General features: G+C 41.6%; 1 protein-coding gene across 1 annotated transcript in view; it reads left to right on the top strand.

The window, feature by feature from the left end:
- galnt2 (UDP-N-acetyl-alpha-D-galactosamine:polypeptide N-acetylgalactosaminyltransferase 2) overlaps positions 1–18,738 on the top strand; it is a 100,553-nt gene that overhangs the window by 49,677 nt on the left and 32,138 nt on the right. Inside the window, exons 8-10 of the mRNA XM_069885071.1 lie at positions 3,366–3,453; positions 12,061–12,148; positions 16,839–16,942. Of these exons, the coding sequence (XP_069741172.1) occupies positions 3,366–3,453; positions 12,061–12,148; positions 16,839–16,942 (280 nt within the window). The remainder of the gene's footprint in view (positions 1–3,365; positions 3,454–12,060; positions 12,149–16,838; positions 16,943–18,738) is intronic.

Below are 18,738 nucleotides of genomic sequence, written 5' to 3'. Positions count from 1 at the left end.
CTTAGTCCAAGTTTTTAATTTTGGCCCTCCGTGAATTTGAGTTTGACACCCCTGTTCTACATTAATGACAAATAATGACAGTCATAGTAAAAATGCATTAACCTTTGAATTTGAGGAAAATAGCTTAAGTGTTGGGCAATGAAAGCCAGTTATGGAAAATTTTTAACAAACGGTTTCTGTTTCCACAGTCCAGTAATGTCATTTGAATTTTGATGAAAAGTTCTCACCAATCCATGTTGCCTCCTTGTGTTCACACAAGGAATATACCTTGCCGAAGAAGACTTCAAAGTGCTTTTCCAACATAGTTCTGTCTTCAACACTGAGCAAGGCTAAATTGTTCATTAATTCTCCTCCATCAACAGGAGATTTAAGATCGTAACTCTTTCTGATTCTTGGCCAATTTTCACTTGCAATCTGGGTTTCTTTGTGTAGACCATATCATCCCCTCAGAATTAAGAGACTGTTGGGGAGGCCTAATGGACAAGGTTTTCTTCTGGAAAGGAACAAAGGTGCGATGAATACATACACATGACAAGTAACATATCTGTTAATTCAGTTGTGTCCTTGAAGTAGACTTTATCAGACTATAAAACACCTTATGCCCTTGGAGAGAGATGGACAGCCTATTTTTTGGGTTGGATCATTTTTTCGTCTGTGAGCCATTGCTCTAGACCAGTGATTCTCAACCTTTGTCTTTCCACTCACATACCACTTTAAGTAATCCCTTCGCCATTGGTGCTCTGTGATTAGTAAGAGACTGCTTAAGGTGGGATGTGAGTGGGAGGGGAAGTTTGAGAATCACTGCTCTTGACCCAATTGTTTCTGAAATATTTTGCTTGAAAAAAATTGTCATTGGCCCATTTCCTTTGGAGTTATGAAACCGTGCACAGAACAAGTCAATTGGGTACGATTAAAACACTGGTTTTTAAACTTTTTCTTCCCACCCACATCCCACCTTTAGCAATCCGTTACTGATCACAGAGCACCTATGGAGTAGGGAATACTTAAAGTGGTATGAGAGTGGAAAGAAAAGGGTTAAGAACCACTGGTCTAGGTAGAGACCTCCTACCTGCAAAGCCCTTTGATTGCTAGCACTCAAATTGTTCAAGTACAATAAAACTGGATATTTAGATAGGAAAATGAATTAACTGCCTTCTGCCTTGATCCATGTTTCTTGCATGCTTTTTCTTTTGTACTTTTGTTTCCTGTCTCTCTCCCAGGCTCTTTTTAAAAACTGGGGCTGTTTTCTTACTCATAATTAATGTTTCTTTAAGTTAAACTATCACCTCCTCCCATCTGTAGCTTTTTCCCATCAGCGCTTTTGTAAGTTAACGTCTCGTATCTGATGTTCTATAATAGATCCCATCTATTTGTAAACTGATTGGTTTCTGTCTTTCAATTCTCATGAAAGGCTATTGATTTGAATTCGTGATCACTTAAGATTTCCAGTCTCAGTAGTTTGTTTTAATGTTTTGTCGATGTTCTTTCTTAAACTTCTATTTTTATCATAGCTAACTTTTTTTGTTGTGTGTGAATCTCACACCATGTTTTCTAGAATATAACTTTTCTGTGTGGTACTTAAGGGCCACAATTGACTTCCCCCTTTGCCCTGACTTGTGATACCACCCCTCACTCCCCACATCCAATGTTTTGTGATGTATCTGATTTGCAGCTTCTCTCTTCCCTACCCCACCCCTACCTGCTCCACCCTGATTGCATCTTCCCTGAACAGTTACCATGCTCCTGACCCTGGCCTTCTCTCCTGCACAATTTTATTTTCCCTTCTTTCCATCTCCTTGCATTTACCTTTCTTCAGATAGATTATCTGCAGTTAATGAGCATTTATCATTCTCTTTCAACCGCTTCTCTTTCTCTCACTTTTAATTCCCACCACATTGTCGACATCCCCCTTGTTTGCTTCACCTTCACATCAGCTTTGAACGTGTTTGTCTTTCAAATCTTCCTTCTGATGAGCTGAAATATCAGAGTTAATGCGAGATCTTGACTGAAACTTCCACTCTTTGTTTCTTTCCACAGATGCTGCCTAGCTAATGATGTGTTTGTCCAGTAACTTGGTTTATCAATTTAAGTTTAGACATACAGCTCGGTAACAGATATTTCCGACCTACGAGCCTGTATCCCCAATTAATCGATAGCCCCTGTAGGTTTTTGAATGGTAGGAGGAAACCAGTGTACCTGGAAGATACCCAAACAGTGACATGGAGAACACACAAGCTCCATGAAGACAGTGCTGGATTCAACCCCAGGTTGCTGGTGCTAAAACCGTTTTGGCTCCAGATTCCAGTGTTCAGAGTTTCTTGTGTCTGCTTGTTGACCTGACATGCCTCAATTTCTGTCTGATCAGCCAAGTAATTCCAACATTTTCTGTTTCTTCAAACTTCTTGGATCAATTTCTTGGCCATCTGGACTGATATCTCCTTGCATATCTTGGTGTCAGATCTTGGAGTTGGAGATCCATACTGCACAGATATGGCCCACCAAGTCTGATACCGACCATCATCTCATTTAAAACAAATGTTTCGTCGTTCCCCCTTGTCACCTTCAGATCTCCCAGATTCTACCACTGATCTACACACTAGCCAGGCAGTTACAGCGGCCACGTAACCTGACTTCGGGACATGGCAGGACCTTGGAAGACCAAAGGACTGGGGGGTGGGGAGGGAGAGACCCCACAGTCACAGGGAAAACATGTAAACTCCACACAGTCAGCACCAGGGGTCAAGCTTGAAGCCGGGTTGCTGAATTAGAGAGGCAACTTGGGATGTTCAAGGTGTAAATATAACTTGTATTTCTTTATTCTGATATCTATTAGTTTAATATTGATTTAGTATTTGAGCTACTCCAGATACACCAGCAGCATAATCAATCACTGGTTGAGTTAAATTCCTCTTTTAGATTTTTGATTTCATTTAAATCCAGTCAAATGATTGAAGGACACAATAGATTTTATCCTTTAGTTTCTATAAGATCATCAGATCTGTTCTACTGTGACTTCCACAAATGAGAGCATTGGAACCTATTAAACCATTGTCCATCTGGCCCAGCAACTGGACACAGGAAAACCACAGCGCTGTGGTTCTGAAGATACTTGTCTCATGTATCCTGACAGTTATTTATTTCCCTAGCTGATGGCATCTAAAAACTTATTATCCAATCTTCCTCTCATTGATGTTTTGTGAGATCGTGCTTTGCATATCTTGTCTGTCACTTTTCCAGTGTTACCCTCATTGTTTGATGCTTTAGGACATCCTGAGATAGTGAAAAAGACCAACTTTCATTGGATAATTAACTTTTTACCAGACTAGCAATGTAACATTTTTTGTCTATTTATTTTCTTTTCACAGGATAAGACCAGAGTGGTGTCTCCAATAATTGATGTTATCAACATGGACAACTTTCAATATGTGGGGGCATCTGCTGATCTAAAAGGCGGTATGTACCACATTAAAGATTTATGCATTAATTGTGCACCAAGCACACAACATTAACTTTTAATGCCGAGTTCTTGTGTAAATAACAATTTTAAAACAAAACAACGTTTAAAGTAAAAGCATAAAATAATTGACGTATCAACCAATTAGGCAGTATGTGAAGTGAGAGAAAATAAGAATGTTTCAGGCCATTAAAGTTGTGATGTTCCACTTGATGATGAACATTTGCAGAGTTGGGGAAGGGTGGGCTGGGCTTTGATGACAAGAGTCTGTAGTGCAATGAGTGATTTAAGAACAAAAGTGATGCAAAAAGATGTGATAATGGAGCAAGTATTGGAGAAAATGAAGTGATTACAATAAAACTGTTATCATGGCCTGATGTCGAAGAAAATGGTCTAAAAATAATGTTGAGATCCAAAAGCAGTCAATTGCCTCATTGACAGTTGGACATTAAACCAGAGGATGGTACGCATTTAACCATAGAACATTACAGGGTCCACATGCTAAATGCACTTGAAGATGTTATATTCACTTGAACAACACAGGTGAGTTGGTAAATTTATGACCATCATCAGTCACTATTCAGAACCAATATCAAAAAAAAATTGTGTTTCACTTTTTCTGAAATTCTCTTGCTGATCTGTACAGACTTGAGTATAAAACTTGCATACCATTGTTAGGCGATTAAAAATGAGTATAATACTAATTAGAAATGCACTTAGTCACAACTGGATTCCTCCCACATGTGGCGATTGTAGAGACTGCTGCAGAAGATCTGCTTTTAAGGAGAAAGCAATTGTTTTGTGAAGGCGACTGGAATAAATGCAGCTGTTAAATCAACATTCAGTTGAATGATAACTATAACAAGACAAGGATGAGCTTGAACATCTGGACTAGTCTCTTCCTAATTATATTGGATATCTGTATGCATGTAAATCCATCTAGCTTGGAGGAAGAGACCATTTGAGGAAAATAAATAGTAAATCAAACAAATTTGTCGCAACTCATTGATAATTATGGTAATCCCATTGTTCACATCTGTAAGAGAAGATGTTCTCCACTACCTGGAACACCTCCAGCTGCTTTCTTAGAACATCAGAGCAAATCATATGTAAGGAATGCTTAGGAATTTTTCCTTGAGTCCACATCTCCATCGGGCACACAAAACTCAAAACGGTCAACCAGTTTACCTATCTCGGCTGCACCATTTCATCAGATGCAAGGATCGACAATGAGATAGACAACAGACTCGCCAAGGCAAATAGCGCCATTGGAAGACTACACAAAAGAGTCTGGAAAAACAACCAACTGAAAAACCTCACAAAGATAAGTGTATACAGAGCCGTTGTCATACCCACACTCCTGTTCGGCTCCGAATCATGGGTCCTCTACCGGCACCACCTACGGCTCCTAGAACGCTTCCACCAGCGTTGTCTCCGCTCCATCCTCAACATCCATTGGAGCGCTTACATCCCTAACGTCGAAGTACTCGAGATGGCAGAGGTCGACAGCATCGAGTCCACGCTGCTGAAGATCCAGCTGCGCTGGATGGGTCACGTCTCCAGAATGGAGGACCATCGCCTTCCCAAGATCGTGTTATATGGCGAACTCTCCACTGGCCACCGTGACAGAGGTGCACCAAAGAAAAGGTACAATGATTGCCTAAAGAAATCTCTTGGTGCCTGCCACATTGACCACTGCCAGTGGGCTGATAACGCCTCAAACCGTGCATCTTGGCGCCTCACAGTTTGGCGGGCAGCAACCTCCTTTGAAGAAGACCGCAGAGCCCACCTCACTGACAAAAGGCAAAGGAGGAAAAACCCAACACCCAACCCCAACCAACCAATTTTCCCCTGCAACCGCTGCAATCGTGTCTGCCTGTCCCGCATCAGACTTGTCAGCCACAAACGAGCCTGCAGCTGACGTGGACTTTTTACCCCCTCCATAAATCTTCGTCCGCGAAGCCAAGCCAAAGAGTGACATCCACTGAACAAAGTTGTATCATTCTTTGCCCCAATTTCCTTTGCTCTATATCTCTCCAACCTGGAATCTCTTTCCTTAATTAATCACATGGCAGCTTTTCCCTGACCTTCCCTACTTGTATGTTTTTTATGGATTTTCACATTTTTTGAATGCCACAAAGTACTTTACCGCCAGTTAAGTCCCTTATTCCAGTGTAGAAGAACGCTAGTATTGGATTCATTGTCCAACATAGATCAACCAACAAATCTGTGCCAGTGTTCATGCTCCACATGACCTGTTTATATCATGTCATTGGATAATTATGTTCAACAAACATCACCATTAAATGTATTTAATTAATTATGGCAGGTGTAGTTCCATTCTCTGGCTACAGAAATTTCTTCTGAATCTTCTTGAAATGATCATGAATTATTACAGTTTTTCTATCAGAATTTGTTACTGCGAAAGGTCTACATAATCCATTGCTTCAGATAGCTTCAAGACCTAAATATTTAGCTGAATTGTATATTACAGGTTGAACCTCTTTCACCCAGCAACGTTGGGACCTGGGCATTGCTGGACCACAGAAAATGCTGGAAAGCAGAAAGTGCACAGAAAATAGCTGTCAAAGGTGCTGTAGGTGCCTCGAGCTAAAAGGATCAAATATATCACAAATCAAATCCTGGTTAGTGTAGTGGTTAGCTCAGTGGCAATGATTGGGACAGGGGTTTAAATCCTGCGCTGTCTGTAAGGAGTTTGCACTAACAGCGGCAGATTCAATACGTGCTGGACCACAAGGGTTGCCGGGCCACAGAATGCCAGATAATAGAGATTCAACCTGTATTTGCCCATATACACTAACACAATTTGAACTTTACCGGGGGGGGGGGGTGGGGGGTGTAGGTTAATTGGATATAAATTGTGTGGCACGGACTCGTGGGCTGAAATGGCCTGTTACTGTGCTGTATGTCTTAAATGAATTGCTGGAACGAATCAACTAGAATGGTTCTGAGGAATGTTAACTGGTTTCTCTTTCCACAGATGCTGTTTGACTGGCTGAGTATATCCAGCATGTGTTTTTGGTTCAGATTCCAGCCCCTACACTTTTATTTATTCTATTATTTGTCCTGCTTATTTTCAAATATGAAAACTTTTCTCACTGCTTCCTGATTGAATCATTCACAGGAAGCAAGTACAGGGGTATTTCAAACTGATCCTGTGGTAGCTTATTCATTTTCCTAGATTGAAGGTCACATGAACTAATTTATCCATGAAAGTGCTTGAAATGACACAATTAAAGATTTGCACAGAATAATTTGAATGTAGAACAGTGCCACGCAGGAACAGGTCCTTTGTTCCACAGGTCTGCACTTAAAACTAAGACTGCTGCTTGCACATGATGCATTGCATCATCCCCTCTATTAGAGGATCGTATCCTCCATCCCTTTCATGTACCTGTGTCTATCTAGAAGCCACTTTAATGCTTCTATTGTCTCTGTTTCCAACACTTCTCCTGAATACCCATTCCGGACACCTCCCACTCTGTGTTTTTCAAAAAGAGCAAACAAAATTGCCTCATGCATTCTTTAAACTTCCCTCCCTCCTCCTACATTAAACACGTCCTCTGTATGTAACATACTTGCCTTCTGAAAAAGATTCTGACTGCCTGCCCTATCCATGCCTCTCATCATTTTATAAACTTCTATCAGGTTACTCCTCGCCTTCTGATGCTTCAGAGAAGACAACCCAAGTTCATCCAACCTCTTTTCATTAGCTTATCCCTTGTAATCCAGGAAGTATCCTAGTTAATCTCTTCTGTGCCCTTTCTGAAGGCATCATATCCTTCCTGTAATGGGGTGACCAAAACTGCACACAAGTGAGGCAAGAAAAACATGACCCAAAGCAAATTACTGCTGTAAATGCAAATCTGAAAACAAAACACACTCGGGAAATGCTTACCAGAGCAAGTTACAGTAACTGGAGTTGATGTTTCCGTTCAATGACTTCTCGTTAAAAACAAAATTTTGAGGACTAAATTGAATAGCAGGCCTCCCTGCCCTACAATGAAGTGATTGTAATCCATGGTTGATCCACAACCATGCTTGCAATGTGACCAGCAAGATAACTGTCATCTGTTTATTCAGATGATTTTCTATTTAGGTTTTATTAACTATTATGTTCATTGTGTGGGTGATCGATTACAGCATTCAGCAGAGAAGTGAGGTTAATTTGAAGGAAGACTGTAGATTACTTAGTTTCTTCCACAACTCACGAGGAAGGATTGTTTCTCATTGCTAGATAGCTTATTGACCTGGATACATATTTAAAATAACAGGCAAAGGATATGGATGAGGTTGAGGGATAAACCTTCTTCCTCAGAGTGTGGTCCTAAAGCTTGAGGCAATCCAGGCTTTCAAAAGGCAAATTGTTGGTACTTGAGGAAAAACAATTTACAGCAAAAGAATAGGGGAGTGAGGGTGAAGTTCACACTGAACAATGCAACATTCAAAACTTGTATTGAGTTTCCAACAAGGAAAAGGTTAAATGGCATCATTCTGTGCATCAGTTGGTCGGGGAGGGGAAATGGGGCAGAACACAACTTGGAATATTTCATCGGTTATCTTGGTGGAGGAGTAAGAGGCTAGGATTAATGTTCTGTATCTGCAGCAAGCCCACCAGACCAGAGAGAATGGGGAGAGGTTCCCTTGCAAATCACTGTCAGGCTTCATTTCTTGGTGACCTAGATGCTTTGACCAGTTAATGGATTGCAGGCAGATAGCTTGTCAATTGCACCCTTGACCCCAGACACTGTCTCTTACTCAGCGGCCCTTCATTTGCCTGTTAAACTTCTCCATTATCAAGGTTCAGGTTGACATCCTTGTGAAGGGTGGTGCACTTCTATGCCTCATAAATGAGATCAGCCATGATCGTATTGAATGGCGGAGCAGGCTCGATGGGCCATTTTTGGCCTACTCCTCTTCCTATGTTCCTATGTTCCTATAACAAGGATGTTCTCAAGCAAATATCTCAAGGCTTTTATATACTGCCAGACAACCAGGCATTCCAGATCTCATTCATTCACTGATGTCCGTATTCCTCTACTGCAAGTCTTGCTGCCACATAACCCTAGAAAGCAGCAGCTTGCTGCTGGAGAAGGAAATGCCAATGTATCAGAGAGCTATACAGTAGGTAGAGATAATGCTGATGTTATCAGTACAGGAGTAACCTGCTGGACATTATTGGAACTGCAGTCTCATGAGATGAGAGTTTATTTTCACGTACACAAGTACCATGTATATATGCTAAGGGAGGCCAAACTGTTTTTGTGTGTCACATACAAAAAAATATAAGGAGTCACGGGCCAAACAATGTTAAGCCCAGCAGTTTCCAACCAATTTCACTACAAGAAAAACAGATTTTACACCAGAAAACCCTTGTGCCATTATAAATTCATTTTCTGTCAAAATAACTATATGGCACTACTGAATAGTTTAACTTTACAGTGGTTTATTGATGTGCTCACGTATTGCAGTAGGCATTTCTGTATCTGCTGCTTTTAAATTTAATTTAAGTGAATACAATAAAACTTTAGAACGCTCATTCAAAGAGCAAAATAAAAAGCTGGTGGAAAATAAGAACAGGAGAAAAGCTCAAAAAAGGAACGAGGCCATCTCCAACATTTCTCCACAACTCTCAGTGAATACACTTCATGGCCCAAGTGTCCACCTTAATGATTATGCAATGTGTAAATCTGTAGATACGCTATTAAAGAAAGGTTATTAAAGTTAGCAGATTCCTTGCAAGTCAAAGAAACACACTTCCCCTTGACTTCTGTGAAGAAGTATTCATTTTCCCACCGTCTGGAATTTTCGGAACTCCTTTGCTAGTTTCCATCTTTTCAGTTCTGCCATGTTTAATCAACTGAGGAAAAATTTTTTTAAACTGAGGTAAACGGTTTTTAAACTGACGTAAATGTTATTTTTAACTGAGGTAAATGTTTTCATTGATGAGTAACATTGCAACGGTCAGTCTAGTCATTGTTCAAAATGGCAGCGTTGAAACTAAGAAGAGCAATGTACATATAATGCAATTTAGTGTTAAAGACTATGTTCTAATGGGCTATATTGCATTTCATGTTTGAAATTCACCCTGGGCCACTTAAAAATGGGCAATGGGTTGCAGTTTGCCCAGGGCCTGTAGTTTGGCCACCCCGGATATATACATTGAAATACTTAAACAAGAAAGTCTGCAGAAGTTATGATTGTAGTGCAATATACAAAACTCAGAGAAAATCAGCAGGGCACGCAGCATCTATAGGAACTAAAGGTGACCAGCGTTTCTGGTCTGGGCCCTTAGTTTCTCCCTCCTCTCCTCTTCCTCCCCATCTTTTTATTCAGATGCCTGCCTGCTTTTACTTCACCATGATGAAGGGTTCGATGCTGCCTGATCTTCTAAGTTTCTCCAGCACTTTTACTTATTGAAATTAAATTCATACTTGTTTCAGCTAAACAGGTACGTAAGATACACAATCGTATATATCAAATTACCCTGATGTGCCAAGATCAAAAAGGAGATAAAAGAATGGATAAATCTTCACAGTTTCAGTGAGATTAAGAAAAATATGATGTCTTAGTAGTGCAGTCAGTCAATCAGTCAGTATACTTTCCATAGTATACCTGTAGAGGTTTGATGGAGTAATGAAAGACATGCCACATCGTAGAAAGTAGGGTCATTGGTGTCCCTTTTACATGATTTCCTCAATGTGCCAACTCCAGGAGAAGTCCTGCTGGGTATTGTTGGGAGTGGGATGGCCCCCTGGGTGTCGTTGGGAGTGGGGCGGCCCGTTGGGCGTGACTGGGATCGGGTGGCCTGCTGGGCATCACTCAGACTGGGCTGGCCCACTGGGTGTTACTGCTATGTGACTAAATGAATTTAAGGTGACAGGATGTTACATCTTCCATTCCACAGTACCTTTCTTTCTTGTTTGTAATCTTTGCAACCCATATGTTCACTAACTTCCTTTCTTGTATCCTGATTTCTTTAAGTTTGCCAGGAACTGAAAAGCAAGGAAATGGTGTAGAAAAGTAGCCTCATTCATAGTCTTTAAACTCAGCCCAGACACTGCAATGACATAGTTTAGGAGTTAGCCTTAATGCAGTATCTGCATGTTGTGACTCAGGATGGCAACTAATTCAGCTAGAGTGGGTGTTAAATACCACTTAGAAATCTTTAACGGGGTGGGGCGGGGGGGGGATTCACAAGAATGATGACTGGTAGGCTGGACTGGATTGGCTGGGACTTTTCTCCCTGGAGAACCTCCCTCGATTGGAAGGTGCTGGAACCTTGTCTTTTCTTTCTTTGGCTTGGCTTCGCGGACAAAGATTTATGGAGGGGGTAAATGTCCACGTCAGCTGCAGGCTCGTTTGTGGCTGACAAGTCCGATGCGGGACAGGCAGACACGGTTGCAGGGGAAAATTGGTTGGTGAGGTGCTGGAACCTTGTAGAGGTTTATAAAATCCTGAGGGGCATAGATAAGGTAGAGTCATGGTCATTTTCTTCAGGTCGGGGGATTTTAACCGAGATTTAAAGGAAGTGGGGAAAGGGACCTTTTTCATTTAGAGGGTGGTCATTATGAGGAACCAGCTACCAGAGGAAGTAGTGAAGGGAATGCAGTTGCAAGGTTTAAGAGACATTTAAATAAATATGTGAATAGAAAAGAGTTAGAGGGACATGGGTTCAACACAGGCAAACAGGATTGTCTTAGGAAGACCACTTGAGTCAGCATGGATGTTCCATGCAATGGGCTTGCTTCTGTTCTACAATTTTAGGGGAAAACAAAATGTTTTTGCCTCTTTCTGTAAACAGACTGTCGATATTTGACAGCTTCTAGTACTGCAGTCTTTGTCCTGCTGTGAGCTTCCAAATGTTGTTCTAATGGCAATGAGGACATTTTATTGGAGTCTGATGCCTTGCCATTGTCCTTCAGTGATTTGGATAGGAAAACTGTTCCTTTAATAGCTGGGTAAAGGCAGATGCCTAATCAATGTACTTTTTGTATACTGTATCCTCTTTCCTGCACTTATCCTGCTCTGTGTGCTCAGCTGTTCATTGTACCCCCACAGCGGAGTGCTGCTCTTTGAGTAGCTACCACCAAAGCTAGTAGCCCAGCAGAATATTGCCATTCTAATAGCACCCAATAACAGGAGCCAAAGCAATCTACCAATAAAGTAATTGATCTTTTTTTTAAGTAGAGATGGCTCACCCTGATGATAAATGTGTTTAGGATTCTGGGGTAAGGGTGAGTGCTTACTGCATTGTTTAAGTATAGAGTTAGCATCAAATCTGTTTGGCATTCATACAAAAAAATCACTACTACACCAAAAGCCCTCACCAATTATGGGCTCAGCTACATTTCATCTCATTTGTCAGCATGGCTAGTAGGTTCTAAGAGGACTTTTGGCACCCAAAAAATGATTTATAGAGGTAATCACAATTTCTCATGTATCACTGGTCCGTATGTAAATGTACTCTCTCCCAAACCATGACTATCATTTTCAGTTTCCACTGAAGTAAATTTTTCTCCACTATGGTTCAATGTGTTCCTTCAGCAAAGTTTTATTATTTCTTTTACTTGTGTATTTGGCAGGATTTGACTGGAATTTGGTCTTCAAATGGGATTACATGACTCCAGAACAAAGACGATCTCGTCAGGGCAATCCCATCGGCCCCATTAGGTACGTAAAGCAAAGGGTTTTATTCTGTCCTTGTCTGTTATTAAGACACAATGAGTTAGTAAATTGGCTACAACATTGGCTTGTTCACAGAAGGCAAAGAGTAGTGACTGGAGGTCTGACCAGTGTTGCTCCACAAAATCAGGGCTAGGTCCTCTATTTGTACATAAGCAATGGCCTGATTGGTAAGCTTGAAGACGATGTGAAAATTGATGGAGTTGCGGGTAGTGAGAATGGTTGTCAAAGAATAGAGCAGGATAGAGATCTGTTTGAAATTTAGGTAGAGAAATAGGATCTGGAGTTTAATCTGGACAAGTGTGAGATACTGCATTTTGGGAAGTCAGATGCAAGCGGAAAGCAAATGGCAGCACTCTTAAGAGCATTGGTGTACAGAGGGATTTTGTGCCTCAAATCCACAGATCCTTGAAGATGGCAATGCAAGTCTATAGGATGGTTACAAAAAAATGTATGGCATGTCAGGTTATTAAAGTCAGGAAGTCATGTTGTAGCTATGTAAAACTTTACATCATCCACATATGGAGTATTGTGTCTGATCACCAGATTACAGGAAGGATGTGGAGGCTTTGGAGAGGCTGTGGAAGAGCTTTGCCATGGATTAGAAAGTATTGGCTATAAGGACCAGTTGAACAAACTTGGGTTGTTTTCTCTGGAGAGTTTGGAGGCTGAGGGACGACCCAATAGAAATATATATGTAAAGGGTTAGACTCTTTTATCCCAGGGATACTAAAGGACATTGATTGAAGGTGTGAAGGAGAAAGTTTAAAGATTCAAATTCCTTTATTGTCATGTAATAATACTGAAAATGTAATATTGCACAAAATTTTCTTCTCCCTGCCATAATGCAGACAAAGAGTCGCCATTAGTATTGCTTGGTGCCCCTTACAGTAAGAGAGAAAGAGCAACATAAGAGAGAAAGAGCAGCAAAAGAGAGCCCCTTCAGAGTCACTGAGTGTCCGTAGATTTGCCCCCTGTGCTCCCTCTGCACCCGCACAGACTCCTGTTCGATCCATTGGCAACCCAAGCTCCAGATGCAAAGCTCCAAAACGATCAGGAAGCCTTCAGCACCTGAGGCCCTTTGGGAGCCCTCCTTGCCTACAGCAACCTCATGAATCGCAGTTCTTCAACCGCAAGTTGCCCTCAAGCCACAGACTGTGTGGGTCCTTCAGCCGCTGAGCCCGTCGCTGGTCCGCTGCCACGGTCACCCTTCTGTCGAGATGTCTCCTCTCATTCTCCTTCTCAACGAGGGACGGGTTGTGTTCTCCCAGTTTCTGGTGCCCTGGGCTGGTCCAGTGCTTGTCTGGAGTCTGCAACCCCTGTGGCTGCTGCCGAGCATAGGTGCCGCCATCTTGGGCACAGCACTCCGCTGGATTTTAATTAAAAACACGGACTGTTCCTTTAACGGGTTGTTTAAAGCCTGAACGGAGCTGTTGGTATTAGAACCAAGTGGTTGGATCCTGCGAAGCAGTGCTGTGTCTCCGCACCCTACACCCTACTCGTCAGCAACAGTGCTGCCATTACCAATTTCTTTGTACAAGGCAAATTATTTTTATACTGCCAAGAAAAGTGGTAGGAGCAGATACGATGGCAATATTTAAGAGACGTAAACAGACGCATGATCAGGCAGGGAATAGTGTAATATGAACTGTGTACACAGATGGAATTGGTTAGACTGGTATCATGGTTTTTGGCTGACTTGCTCGTTTTTTTCCCCCCAAAGACTAGCAGTTGAGAATGTGCAGGGAGAAATGCCCAATAAAATGTAAAGTGAGAGTTAAAGAACTTTACACACAGAATGCCTGCATTTAACTGTTCTGAGAATATCAAACAGAAAGGAAGAAAGTGGTACATTGTGTTCAAACTACTTTGAATGAAGATTTCGTAGTGTGATCATTGTAATTTAATCAACACAGCAGCCAATTTGTACACAGTAATTATGAAAGATGATAAATAATATAATGGCAAAATATTATCTTTCTGAAAGTGTTATTTGAGGAATAATGATTGTCTGAGGCTCATGAAAGATTCCCCATTCGCCTCAGTCTGACCTCCTGGGATCTTTCCTATTCATCAGAGAGGGTAGAAGCAACACTCCATAGAATTTTGCATAAAAACCTATTGAACTTAACAGCATTCTCATTATTCAATTTGTTATTGGGCCATCTGTTGATGTCCAATTTCTCCGATTGTTTTGTTTTCCGCATTTCCCCCATCCCCAACACCACTTGCATCTCACCAACCATCTCTAGCCTTGGCTAGAGATACTGCGCATTGTGTTGGTTTGTCCTTCTCTTGAGCAGGCAACAGATGGAGTAAGGGGACATCTTTCTTGCACCATGATCATAACCTGATATTGCCCACCAGCTTTTTTTTCTTCTGTCTCTTGAACCTAGTACATTTTTTTTTCCAAGTCAGTCTAGGAATTTGAAAACTGTAATTAATATTTGTAAAGGATTTCCCTCTCCTCACCAGCAGTTAGGATTGTGCGTGACCTCCATATGTCAAAATCTTCACAAGATCCTCCACACTCTTCTCGCTGCTTGCAGCACCTCCAGGTTTTTTTTTTATTTAAATTTTTTATTTTTCACACTATGAACCATACTGACCAAAATACACACAAACATTTCCCTCTTGAATATACACAGAGTCATTTTCTCCCCTTTTCCCCCCTCCCTTCCCTCCCTCCTTACCCCCCCCCCCCCCCGCTCACTCAACGTTCAATATATATGATACATTAAACAATGTCATCACACAATGAAAATAAACAAGAAATTTGTGTCTTCTACTTTTACATACTGGGTCAGTTCATTTCGTCTTCTTCTCCTTTTGTCATTTTGGGCGGTGGAGGTCCACGGTGGGACTTCTCTGCTGTGTTGCCAAATTTGTTTGAATACTGTGATGTAATTTCTTAAATTATATTTAATTTGAACCTCCAGGTTCAAGAACAGTGTTTATCCAACAGCAATCAGGCTCTTGAGCCATCCCATATCACTCGAACTATGACACTACTACAAGACCACCAAAGATCTGTCTGAACTAATGACACAGCACACTTTTTGTTTGCATTACCGGCCTACTATGAATATTTCTTTTCTTTACTCTTACTTTTTAAACTTTTTTGTCTTTCTGTTGTTGCTTTATGAAACTGGGACGCTGCATCCAACAAGATCTGGTCATTATGCTTATGTTCACGACAGTTAACTCATTCATTCAATCATTTGCATGCATCTAGTCTCACTTTCTGCTGGTCCCTTCCCTCAGACCTGCAAACACAAAGCACCTTGCAATGACTTTGAAGCCTTTCTTCCCACTTCAGTTTTCTTCTCCCAAGACCCAACCTCTCTATCTCTTCTGTGTCCTATGTATACTCATCAGTAGCAACACAAAACCTATCGCCACGTCCATCAAAATAGAAACATGAATGTCCCATCCTCAGATTTCAGATTTGTTGTCAGAGTACATACATGACATCACATACAACTCTGAGATTCTTTTTCCTGTGGGCGAGGCAGAATGATCACTTATTGGTAGTGCAAAAGAAATCTGTATACAATGTTCACAAGTAAACAAATAAAGAAAAGTAAACAACTGTGCAATACGGAGAAGAGAGAAAAAAATCAAGGAAGTGCGCAAGTAAGAGTCCCTGATTGAGTTTGTTGTTGAGGAGTCTGATGGTGGAGGGGTAGCAGCTGATCCTGAACCCGGTGGTGTGAGTCTTGCGGCACCTGTACCCCTTTCCTGATGGCAGCAGCGAGAACAGAGCAGGTGCTGGGTGGTGTGGATCTTTGATGATTGCTGCTGCTCTCCAACAGCAATGTTCCCTGTAAATGTTTTCGATGCTTCCTTCAGAGATCCTGATGCTTCCATCTGGGAGCATTGCATTTACTTTGATGCCACTCAGTTAATTTTCTGTAGAGATCTCTGTTATCCCTATTTTATTTTCTACAAATACATTTGGGGGCAGAATTTGCAGCGATGATGTTGTTGTGGAAACTAGGGTGCACTGGTGTAGCCTTCGCTCTTTCAGTGATGAAAGTGAAATTGCACAGGCACAATAAGAATTGGACGGCCAAATTCTGACAGTAATTTCAACCTATGTGCTTGCCCTGATTTCTGAATCCATATGAGATGCAGTGGGATATCTGTTGGCTGAAGAATGTTAGGAGAAGAAACGTGGCCCAGTTTTCTGGTTCAAAGGAGAGATTGCCAGAAAGCAATAGTACTCTGGTCTGATCTGCTGCCATTGAACAGCAGAGATGTGCTGGTGGATGGTGTGCTCTTGCATATCTACCTGTGCTACCTTTGGGCAGTAGGAAACTCATGGAAGTGCAAAGTTGCAGCCACATTACTATTGTGCTATTTTTGGTACTTATTTCCTTTAAAAAAAAACCACTGGTTTCTGTGCTGCATTAATAGGCAATGATAAAGCCTTTGTATTTGTTTCAAAAAAAATATTCCTTTGGCCACTTATTTTTTGATACGCCAAGGACCGGAGACTGCTTAGTACACTGCAGCCTTGAACCAGTTCTCCACTTTGTCACTGTCACTATGTTCTTCCCCTGTGGTTCCGCCAGTATCGTTCCTTTTCAAGCATTTATCCAATTCCTCTTTTGAAAGTATAAAACACATGTTATAATGCATTAGTGTGTAAATGTATAATGCATTGTGTTCTTAGAACGCCCATGATAGCTGGAGGTCTCTTTGTCATGGATAAAAGTTACTTTGAGGAGCTTGGAAAGTACGACATGATGATGGATGTCTGGGGTGGGGAAAACTTGGGTAAGTATCCGTAATACTTCAGCATGTTAAATATTCAGAATGAAACCGTAAAACAGTGCGAGGACTGTTGATGCTTTTGTAAACTTAGATGTTTAAAAAGAGCAGCAAACTAGTTTTGACTCCTGTATGTGTTTTGGCAGGGATCTGTTCCAAACATGATGCCAACATTAAACTAAGATTCCTGCTGCTTGTACATGATCCATATTCCCTTCACTCCCTTCATATTCATCTGTCCATCTAGAAGCCTCTTAAATGGTAATATTGTATCTGCTCCCATCACTACATTACAGGCATCTATCACTTCCTGTGTGTTTAAAAAAGAACGTACCCCACACATCTCCTATAAACTTCACACCCTCTCACCTTCAAATCGTCCCCTAGAATGTGACATGTATCTTTTAATAACGGCGGCAGATTACTTGGCGACTCTTTGTTTGCATTTGCAGGGAAAATAAATGAAAGCTTTTCAATGTATCTTATGTACACAACAGTAAAATGAATATGAAATATTAAATTTATAGCTCAGGTAATCTTTTTAGACATACAGCACAGCAACAGGCCCACGAGCCCGTGCCACCCAATTGACCTACAGCCCCCAGTACTTTTTGTGCAGTGGGAGGAAACCGGAGCTCCTGGGGAAAACTCGCGCAGACATGGGGAGAACATAAAAATTCCTTACAGACAGCGCTGGATTCAAACCCTGGGCCCGTTCGCTGGTGCTGTAACAGCATTGTGCTAACAGCTATGCTTACCATGCCACCCCTCTACACTAACCTAGTTGCCCTGAGTTTGACTACAATTACAGACCTTTGCGAGTGGGAGCATTAAATAAAACCTAATGGGAGTTACAAGAGGCAGCAAATTCTGGAACCTTGAGCTAAAAACAAACTGCTAGAGGTACTCAGTAGGTTGAGCAGAATTGTTTAGGGGGAGGGGGAGGAAAAATCGCCAACATTTTGGTTTGGGATCGTGTCAGAATAGAGGGGGGGTGGAGCGAGAGAGCCATTAAGAGGTGATGGTGGGAGGAGATTGGCAAACCAGGAAAGGGCAAAGGATGACCGAGAGATAGGGAGGGGGGAGTGGGAGTAGGTCACTGTCAAATACAAGAGAAGAGGGTTGAGAAGATGAACCGGGGGGGAGAGAGCAGGGGACAGCTGTAAGGGCAACTTGGTTTAGCTTAGCATTTAGCCAGCGGGTTTGAATCCAGCCCTGTCTATAAGGAGTTTGTACGTTCTCCCCATGTCTTCATGGGTTTCCTCTGTCTGCTCCAGTTTCTTCCCACCCTTCAAAATGTACAATGTTTGTAGGTTAATAGGTGTATTTGGGCAGCATGGGCTTGTTAGTGTGCTGTATCTCTAAATTAAAATTAAGTTAAAATTAAAATCAAATTGAGTTAAACATGGGAGGATGTTTCTTATTTTGATGCTCTCCTGGAGTTAACACTCTACGGGTTTCCTTGTTCCTGAGTTGAGGCTTCAGTTGTCAAGACAAGCCGATTGTCTATCACCAGGAGCATGGAGTCCCATACACTCTCCATAGAGGAGGTATGGAGTTCCATGTTGCTGTAATACATGAAGGAGGTTTACGGCTGTGGTACAAATGGTGTTCTGATTGTGATAATACTGTGTAAATGGCGATAGTAATGTACTTCAATGTGCGGAGTCTTACTGAGGCAGCCACATAGTGCAACATTGAGCCCAGCTGCCTTGCAGCTCTGGTGACCAGAGTTCAACCCTGACCATCTCTCCCGTCAGAGTAGGGTTTGCATGTTCTCCTTGTGACCAGGTGGATTTCAC

The sequence above is a fragment of the Narcine bancroftii genome, chromosome 6 (genome assembly GCF_036971445.1).
Source record: "Narcine bancroftii isolate sNarBan1 chromosome 6, sNarBan1.hap1, whole genome shotgun sequence".
Lineage (NCBI taxonomy): Eukaryota > Metazoa > Chordata > Chondrichthyes > Torpediniformes > Narcinidae > Narcine > Narcine bancroftii.
This window is presented reverse-complemented; position numbering and strand designations above follow the sequence as displayed.